This window comes from Loxodonta africana, chromosome 11, assembly GCF_030014295.1.
Source record: "Loxodonta africana isolate mLoxAfr1 chromosome 11, mLoxAfr1.hap2, whole genome shotgun sequence".
NCBI lineage: Eukaryota > Metazoa > Chordata > Mammalia > Proboscidea > Elephantidae > Loxodonta > Loxodonta africana.
Window position 1 is genome coordinate 53,946,644 of NC_087352.1, and position 10,645 is coordinate 53,957,288.

The following is a 10,645-nucleotide window of genomic DNA, read 5'->3' on the forward strand; positions in this document are numbered from 1 at the left end:
ATCCCACTTTGTAGCAGTTTTTCTAGTTCTTGAAAATATAGAAAGGAGAATTCCCCCCACCCCCACCACCACCCTCATGTTATGCATTAGAGGAGATTTGCAATGTTAATCTCCCAAACTCCTAAACACTGCTTTGAATTGGAGACTCCTGGAGAGTTTCTTTGTAATGAAGAGCATCATTACCAAAGGACTTGGAGAAACAATGCAGCTAATTTTCCTTCATGACTTCATTCTGAGTTTGCACCATGCTTTCATGCTGGGGAGCCCATGTGCACTGCCATGGAGATTTCTATCCCTTGGTTTTATGCATGGCATCAAGATGAACTGTCAGAGACGGTGTGTACTGAATAATGGACACACAAGAGCCCCCTGATAGAGGTTTGGCAGCCATAAAACATTTGTGATTGCTTTCACATTCAAACTCAGGGACTAGCTGAGGGAATATTATTTCTAAATGTCAGGCTAACTACAATTACGGGGATTTTCAGTGGGTGTGCCCCTTATTAGTGTTTGAAGCAATTATACAGAGAATGGGTTAAGTGTAGTATTCTATCTGTGCTGAGAAAATCATCTCTTGCCACTGCATTTTAGATATTCAAATTCAGTCTTCTCATAAATTTTTTTTTTAAAGTTCTGTTTATAAGAGATATTGCAAATAAATAGCAGCCCCTTTGCCCAGTTGCAATCCCAGTGGGGTCAGTGTACTTCATTGCAAATCATATGCTGTTAAATCAACAGATAAAATCAACTTTCCTTTTGCTCTATTACTATTCTGGTAGATGGCATATATTTATTTCATACTACTAAGGATATAATCTCTTAAAGCATTACAGTAAATCAGACATAAAATGAATAATTACACTTTTACACACAGTTCTTTCTGGAATGAACAAATTTTCAATGAATTTAGAAATACAATAATTGAAGTACTGTATCATTAGAATAAGTTGTAGTTGAGTACATTAAGGGGACTTGCTTAGGGAGGGAGCTGGGATATGTGGAGTGAATGGTTTGATAATGCCAGGTCGCTAGCTTGACTGAAAATTTGTTTTTTCATCTTGTTTACAGCCACAATGACATAACCACAAAGCCTTACCTATGAATGCTAAGGGAAATAGAAGTAATGTTACTAGATAACTCAAAAAAAATCAATGCACTTTTTACACCTTTATGGCAACAACCAAGGGTGCACACCAGGACACACACCACTCCAGATTTTTGTCTCTTTAGGTACAATTCCTGAAATGCAGAATCCAAACTGGAGAGGAAAAATATGTATATGAAGCCCCATTTGGAACAGTGGTTAAGAAGTCGGCTGCTAACCAAAAGTTTGGCAGTTCAAATCCACCAGCTGCTTCTTGGAAACCCTATGGGGCAGTTCTACTGTGTCCCATAGGGTTGCTATGAGTTGGAATCGACTCCATGGCAAAAAGTTTTTATATTTATGGATATATACATATACATATGCACACATACACATATATATTTGTCTTAAGAATGAATGTATGATACAAATTGAAATAATAATCCCAAAGAACTATTTTCCCAGAAGATAATTTAAAATAAATCATTTATTTCCCTTAATAGAAAAAAAAAAAAATCACAGTTACTCACCTAACCTCTCAATGGAGTAATATCGCTGCTTACTGTCCACACGTACTGTCTCGGCGTAAGGGCTACCAACACCATAACCAATGATGTATCCTCGCACGACAATGTTTGGGTTCAAGGGAGGAGTCCAACTCATGATAATGCAGTTGGTCTGTGGCCTCACATGAAGAGAGCTTGGCTGGTCAGGAACCTGAGACTCTAGGGTTCAGAAAGAGGCATCGTGAGCATGTCTCCTAATAGAATGTGTAGCCTGGCAGCAAGACTTAATATGACATTCTATGGGTGCCCCAATGGCCCTTCAATCATTGCCAAGTCCCTTCTTGTTTCAGCAGTTGATACATTTTCCATGTTTGATTTTACTTTCATAGAACTTCTTAAGCATAAAAAGATACTGAATTCCCTCCACAGGCATTGCTCCACCATGCGTCTTTATTCTAATAGTTTCTTCCTGCTGCTTATTTCTTTTCTTCTTCTTTTTTTTTTTTTTTAAATACATTTCTTCCTAGCTATCATTAATAAAGAGTGAAGTCAAGGCAGAAGTTAAGAATAACAGAATAGGGAAGGAAATGTCAAAATTGTCTTGCCCAAGGATTATTTACTCTGATTTCACTAAAAACAAAAATAAAGAAATTGTAGAAGCAGTTTCAGGCCAGGATCTCCTCAGCATGATTAGGATGGTGCTTGATCATGGTTTATTGCAACTGTGAAAAGTGCATGTATTATTATAGGAGGGGAGACAGTGGTATGGACTAAAGCCACATAGGATTTGGTGCTGTGCTAATTTGGTTTAATTCCAGGTTCTTCTGTTTACTACATGTGTAACCTCATACAATTATTTAACTTCCCTGTGTTTCCCTTCTAATTATGTTGGTATTCCAAATATTAAAAATTGATTAGAAGCTTGAGATCTGGAAGTAAGAAAGAGAAGTTCAAGATATGTAGTAGGTATTGCCAACTGTGAGCCCTTACTTATCTTCTCTTAACCTCACTTCCCTCACTTGTAAAATGAGGACAAGGTGTTGAGAAGTTTTAATGAGATAATGAAGAAAAAGATACTTGTTACGAACAGCACATATGTTCTCAAATGATGTCAGCTATTTTCTTATTATGCAGAGAATGTCGACACCACTCTGGTACAAATTTTCTTTTAAAAGATGCTGAGTATTATAAACTGATAAATTGACGTGAGTTTTATGTTATCATCCCCCACCTCCTGATTCCATCCCTAAAAAAATGGCCATTTTTCTGATCATTATTCAATTAGCAAATATTTATAGAGTGCTTATTATGTTAGGAAGGCGCCCTGGTGGTTAAAGCGCTCAGCTACTAACCAAAAGGTTGGCAGTTTGAACCCACCAGCCACTCTGTGGGAGAAAGATGGTGGCAGTCTGCTTCGTAAAGATTAAAGCCTTGGAAACCCTGTGGGGAGGTTCCACTCTGCCTGTAGGATCGCTATGAGTTGGAATCAACTCCATGGCAACACGTGTGGTTTTCAGCTTTTCTTATGTTTATTATGCAACTAGGTACCTATAATGTTTGGTATACAGTGAAGAATGAATATAGCCGACATCGAACCTATACTCTTGGAATTTGTAGTCTAATGGAGAAGACAAACAAGTAAAAAGGGGTTTTTTATAATACAGTATGATAAACATTTTGATAGTTTAATACAGGCACATACAGCTTATTCATTGGAAATCAAGAAAGTCTTCTGGGAGGAAAGGACCTAAGAAAGTATGTGCCTATTAAAATTTTAATAGTTGGGTATGTGCCTAGCACATTTTCTAACAATTAGTAGGTATTCAAAAATATTAGGGATCTGAATCTTATTCAAACTATATTTGTTCATTATTTTTGCCCTAAGGGAAATCTCTGAAGGCAACACAGGGCAAATTATGAAAAGGAATTCGATGACCAAAGGTAATTTTACAATACATTTTTCTCCTTAATGTAATAGCAAAAGCTGGAGCAAGCCCATCACCAGCTTTATCCATCTTTGACATGCACACTTAGTTCAAGTGACGGATGGCAGCATGTCTTTTATTGAAGGGTTTAAAATAGCTACCAGATCAACAGCTTTTCTAAAGACGCTATATCAACAGCATTTTCTAAAGATGTTATTTTCTAAAGATGTCCCTTTGTGAGCAAAGAGGGAGAAGCTATTATTTGTCTGTCCTGAAGAAGCCTGAGATACAACATGCAAAGGCATCCAAATATATATATATATAAAAATATATATATATATATATATATAATGTGGATATAAACCCTAACAGCAGAAACACAATGTTCGTGAAGTATTTCCCACTACAAACCCTAAGTAAAAGTAAAAAAAAAGAGAGGAAAGAGAGCGATTAATACTTTTCAACCCTACAGCCACAGAAGGCTTGCCAGTATCCTTGAAATGTAATGGGCTCCACAATGAATTCTATTTAACACATTTGAAGCTTTTGCAATAGCTACTGAAACAACCATATGATCTGCCTAGGCTTATATTTTGAAAATAAACTAAATCCTACTCAGATTTTCTGCATTTACAACTTTTTAAGAAACAATATGGAAGCATAATGATGAATGGTGATATTCGACATATTTTAGAATAAGTGGAAACACTATTTAAAATGTTTATAGAACAGTAACTATTTTCCCATTTTTCAGCAAACCACAGTGCAGTTCCCCTTCAAGTTGGTTCAGTTAGTAGACAGAATAACATCCATCAGTGCCTTAGGGTTAACAGGGTAGAGTGCACAAACTGGTTCTTGAGGAAAATGAGCTATTATTACTCAAGACACATCTTTATCCTTCCCTGCACAAAATAGTTTCAGTCCTAAATTTAAACTTCAAAACACCTTTAACATTTAAAAAAAGTAGGAGTGTTAATACATAAGAACATAAGCCATTTCTCTATTTAAATATTTAATGGGTATTTACCACTCAGTTAGGATCATTGGGCTAGAAGGAAGAATGCCTGGCAAGACCTGGATCATGCATAACATATGGCCTCATCATAAAGATAACTGTTAGGAGATCATTCATAATCCAGAATATCTCACTCATATCTACCCACTCACTTCTTAATGCAAAAAAAAAAAAAAAAAAAAAGACAATTTTCCTTTTATGCTACCTGAGTGAGTTTTCTCTAACACAGGTGACCTTATGGGCTATGAAAGTGGTTATTACAGGAATGAACTGTAAAATATTGACTTAGAAAATTTGCTATGAAAGTACATGAATGCTTTTGTTTTAGGACTCCCCAAATTTGGCTACAGGGACGCTATGAGTCGGAATTGACTCGACGGCAGTGGTTAGTGGGTTTTTTTGAATTTGGCTACTCATAAAAGTTTTATAAGTATCTCTAGGGCAGTGACTGAATACGTAAAGAATACAGGAGCATTAGGAAAATTATTAAGATAATTTGAAACCAAAACACATTTGGGGTGAAATACCCAAAATAACAAGTCTCAAAATTTCTACTGGAGTCTAAATTATCAAGATAACTAGGTCAACTGCCGTTCTTAATTTAACTATGGAAATATGGATTCTGTCTTGGTTTCATTTGGTTCTAAAGACCATATATTATTCTTGGAGAGACGTTTATGGGCTTCCACTAATGAGTAATGTTCACAGACAGTATTCTAGAAAATTTTCAGATTAATCCCTGTGACATTTCAACAATTACTGTGCATCTCCAATATGCCAGTCACCCTTTCAGGTACTGGGGATACACTGCTGAATGGGTTTGGGAGAGAGGATTGACGTGGAGGTAAAAACAAATAAATGAGGAAATCATGAGATTTTGATAAGTACTGTGCTTATGGGATAGTAACTGATTCATCTAGAAGCTCTCTCAGTAGAGAGTCTTAAGATGAATAATCAACAACAGCTAGTCAAGAAAGCATCAGTTTGGAGAGCTTTGTAAGCAGAGAGAATAATCACTGCAAAGACCTAGGTATGGAATGAGCTTGGTATTTGGAGAAACTAAAGAAGTTCACTGAAGGGTAATCAGTGAGGAGGAAAACGAAGAAGATAACTAGGGGCTAGGCCACTGTAAACAAAGCAAACCAAGATAAATAAGGGATTTAGGTTATATCCTAAATACAAGGAGAACAGTTTGAATGGTCTTCCAATATGATATGATTGATGTTTTAAAAACATTATTTTGTTTTTCTAGGTGAAAAGAAGATTGGGGAGGGGGTACAGAGAGAAGGCAGGGAGAACATAAACATGTGGAAGCACTTGTCTGGTGGCTCTTGTGCACATGAAGTAAAGTAGACCTATCTGAGACGTTTGGGAAATATAGTCAACAGAACTATAGACTGAGTGTGAGCAGGCAGGTTTTGAAAGAGAAGATTCAAGATAACTTGTAGATATTTGTCTTGGGAAAGTAGATGGATGATGGTGCTGAGATAAGATGGGGAAAAACAAGTGAGCTCTCTTTAGGCTATGTTAAATTTGTGATACCTATTCCTCATACTTATGGAGATGCCAGGGAGGTAGTTAGGGACATAAATCTAGGGTTTTCATGAAAGGCTATGTCTGGAAATATAGATGCAGAAGCCACCAACAACATATAGATGGTATTTAAAATGAATATGTGTGTGAATAAATAAAACATAAATAAGTTCATGTTACTGCTCTGTTCACAACCCCTAAAGTCTTCCCATATCACCTTGTAAGGCCAGATTCCTTAAGATGGTCTAAAAAGCCATATATGATCTACCCCTCTCTCCATTACCTATCCGTTCTCGTCTCCCACAACGTTCTCCTTTGCTCATCTCACTCCAGCCATCTACTCCACAATGGACACTTTGCTATTCCTCAAACATGCCAGACATGCTCCAGCCCCAGGACATTAGTGTCTGCTCTGCTGTCTGCCCTGGAAGTTCTCCCCAGACATGACTTCCTCCCTTACTTCCTTCAAGTTTTTGTTATTTAATTGCCAACTGCAGCCTTCCCTGTCTACCATATTAAAAATTGCATCCTTTCCTTCAGCACTCTTTATCTCCTCCTTTATAGTCCCCCATAGGATTGATTACCACTTACTGTGTTGCCTATTTAAATTATTTCATTACTCTTTGTCTTACCCCCTTCTGTAAATTCTCTAACTCTAACACCTAGAACAGTGCCTAGCAAAAAGTGCTCAAAATTATGAGTATTAAGCATATGTTTCCTGTAAAGTTTGATGCAACAGCCATATAACTGTCATTTATATAACTATCATTTTATGTAAAATTACCACCATTTGGTATAAATCTCTCCATGAGATAAGGATTTTCAGAAAAAGAAGATGGCAAAACATAGGAAGGTAGTAAGATGGAAACAGTTATTAAAATCCTGTTCTTCTAGCGGCTGGCAAGATTTGTTTCCGCCGGCTCCTGCTAAGGAAAACAATAACTGCAGTGTACCATCCACTGTGGAGGGTGCTGCCAGGTGGTGTCAGGTAGATCGGGCTTTTGACAAATCCATATTCTTTTTCCGTTTAGCACACTACATTTTATGGGTCATTTTGTTTGAGTTTTGTTCCACTCCTTAATAGCCTATATTTCTTTACAGCAAATTACATAAGGCAATTGACATACCCACCCTCTGACTTTCCAGGCGGGTTGGATAGATACTTCTCATTAGGTGCTATGGAGTCAGTACTGACTTATAGCAATCTTACGTACAAGAGAACAAAACACTTCCTGGTCCTGCATCATCCTCACAATCATTGCTATGTTTGAGCTTATTGTGGCAGACACTGTGTCAATCCATCTTATTGAGGACCTTCCTCTTTTTTGCTGACCCTCTACTTTACCAAGCAGGATGTCCTTCTCTAGGAATTGGTCCCTCATGATAGTATGTCCAAAGTATGTGAGATGAACTTTTGTCATTCTTACTTCTAAGAAGCATTCTGGCTATACTCTTCCAAGACAGGTTTGTTTGTCTTCTACAGTCCATGGTATGTTCAATAATCTTCACCAACACCATAATTCAAATGCATCAATTCTTCTTCAGTCTTCTTTATTCATTGTCCAGCTTTTGCATGCATATGAGGCAACTGAAAATACCATGGCTTGGGTCAGGTATACCTTAGTCCTCAAGGTGACATCTTTGCTTTTTAACACTTTAAAGAGGTCTTTTGCAGCAGACTTCTCCAGTGCAATACTTTATTTGATTTCTTGACTACTGCTTCCTTGGGTGTTGACTGTGGATCCAATTAAAATGAAACCCTTGACAACTTCAATATTTTCTTCATTTATCATGATGCTGCTTATTGGTCCATTTGTGAAGATTTTTGTTTTCTTTTCTTTTTATATTGAAGCATAATCCATACTGAAGGCTATTATCTTTGATCTCCATTAGTTAAGTGCTTCAAGTTCTCTTCACTTTTAGCAAGCAAGGTTGTGACATCTGCATATCACAGGTTGTTAAAGAGTCTTCCTCCAATCCTGATGCTGCATTCTTCTTTATATATCCAGTTTCTCAGGCTATTTGCTCAGCATACAGATTGAATAAGTATAGCGAAAGGATATAACCCTGACAGAGACCTTACCTGATTTTAAATCATGCAGTATGCGCTTGTTCTGTTGGAACAACTGCCCCTAGGTCTATGTACAAGTTCAGCATGAACACAACTAAGTGTTCTGGAATTCCCATTCTTTGCAATATTATCTATAATTTCTTATGATCTACACAGTTGAATGCCTTTGTGTAGTCAAGACACAGGTAAACATCTGTCTGGTGTTCTCTGCTTTCAGGCTTGGTCCATCTGAAATCAACAACGATATCCCTCATAACATATTTCTTGTCCTTTTCTGAATCCAGCTTGAATTTCTGGCAGTTCCTTGTTGATGTACTGCTGCAACTGTTCTTGAATTATCTTCCAAGTAATTTTATTTGCAGTGTTATTAATGATATTGTTCAATTTCCACATTCCATTGGATCACCATTCTTTGGAATAGGCAAATATACGGATCTCCTCTAGTCAGTTGGACATGTAGCTGTCATCCAAATCTCCTGACATAGAGGAGTGAGAGCTTAAAGCATTGTGTCCATTTGTTGAAACATCTCAGTTGGCATTGCATCAATTCCTAGGGCCTTGGTTTTTGCCAATGACTTCAGTTCAGCTTGGACTTCTTTCTTCAGTACTATTGGTTCTTGATCATATGCCACCTCCTGAAATGGCTGAACATGGACTAATTCTTTTTGGTACAATGACTCTGTGTATTCCTTCCATCTTCTTTTGATATTGCCTGCATTGTTCAATTTTTTGCCCGTAGAATCCTTCAATATTGCAAATCGAGGCTTAGGTTTTTTCTTCAGCTCTTTCAGCTTGAGAAATGCCAAATGTGTTCTTGCCTTTTGATTTTCTAATTTCAGGTCTTTGTACTTTTCCTTATAATACTTTACTTTCTCTTTTCAAGCTGCTCTTTGAAATCTTCTGTTCAGCTCACTTACTTCAATCATTTCTTCCTTTTACTTTAGCTACTCTATGTTCAAGAGTAAGACTCAGATTCCCTTGTGAGATCCATTTTGCTCTTTTTTACTTTTTATTTTCTCTTACTTTTTAATGACCTTTTGCTTTCTTCATGTACTATGTCCTTGATGTCATCCCACAACTCCTCTGGTCTTCAGTCATTAGTATTCAATGCATCTTATCTATTCTTGAGATAGTCTCTAGATTCAGGTGGGATAGACTCAAGGTTATATTTTGGCTCTTGTGGACTTGTTCTAATTTTCTTCATATCAGCACATGAGCAGTTGATGGCCTGTCCCACAGTTGGCCCCTGGCCTTGTTCTGAAATATGCTTCTCTATCATCTCTTTGCACAAATGTAGTCAATTTGATTCCTGTGTATTTCATCCCCTGAGGTCCATAAGCATAGTCTTTGTTTATGTTATTGAAAAAAGTGAAGTTGGTAAAAAATCTTTAATTTCTTCATTTTTGGCATTAGTATTTGGTGTGTAGATTTAAAAAATAGTTGTATTAACTGGTCTTCCTTGTAGGCTTATGGATAGTATCCTATCACTGACAGTGTTGTACTTCAGAATAGATCTTGTAATGTTCTTTTTGACGATGAATGTGACATCATTCCTCTTCAGTTTGTTGTTCCCAGCAGAGTATACCATACGATTGTCTGATTCAGAATGGCCAATACCAGTCCATTTCAGCTCTCTAATGCTGGGATATCTTTCTTTATGTGTTCCATTTCATTTTTTATGACTTTCAATTTTCCTAGATTCGTACTTTGTACATTCCATGGTCCAATTAGTAATGGACGTTTGCAGGTTTTCTTCTCATATTGAGTTGTGCCGCGTCAGCAAAGGAAGGTCCTGAAAGCCTCACACCATCCATGTCATTATGTTGACTCTGTTTTCAAAAGGCAACTCTTCCCCAGTCATATTTTGAATGCATTCCAAATTGAGGGGCTCATCTTTTAGCACTATATCAAACAATGTTCTCCTGCTTTTCATAAGGTTTTCACTGGCCGATTTTCTTTTAGAAGTAGATTGCCAGGTTCTTTTTCCTAGACTGTCTTAGCCTGGAAACTCCTTTGAAACCTGTCCGCCATGTGTGACCCTATTAGTGTTGACATACACATGGCATAGCTTCCAGCATGACAGCAACACGCAAGTCACTACCATATGACATACTGACAGATAAGTGGTGGCATTCTCCTCTAAGGTGATTCAAACCCTACTCTCTCAATATTACAGACCTTAGTTTTCTTTTTAAAAAATGCTCTAAAATCGTATGCCAACTTTCTCTCTAGAAAATATCTTTCATGAGGAAATGAGGTTACATTATTATTTTTTTTTAATAATTTTTACTGTATGTGAAAGTTTACAAATCAGGTCCATCTCTCACTTACAAACTTATATACACCTTACTACATACTCCCAATTCCGCTCCGCCTAATGAGACAGCCCGCTCCCTCCTTCCAGTCTCTCTTTTTGTGACCATTTTGCCAGCTTCTAACTTTTTTTTAACCTCCTCTACTCTCCCATCTCCCCTCTAGACAGGAGATACCAACATAGTCTCAAGTGTCCAC

General features: G+C 37.2%; 1 protein-coding gene across 1 annotated transcript in view; it reads right to left on the minus strand.

The window, feature by feature from the left end:
* LOC100667292 (netrin receptor DCC) overlaps positions 1 to 10,645 on the minus strand; it is a 706,905-nt gene that overhangs the window by 41,768 nt on the left and 654,492 nt on the right. Inside the window, exon 14 of the mRNA XM_023543783.2 lies at positions 1,615 to 1,809. Coding sequence (XP_023399551.2) covers positions 1,615 to 1,809 — 195 coding nt within the window. The remainder of the gene's footprint in view (positions 1 to 1,614; positions 1,810 to 10,645) is intronic.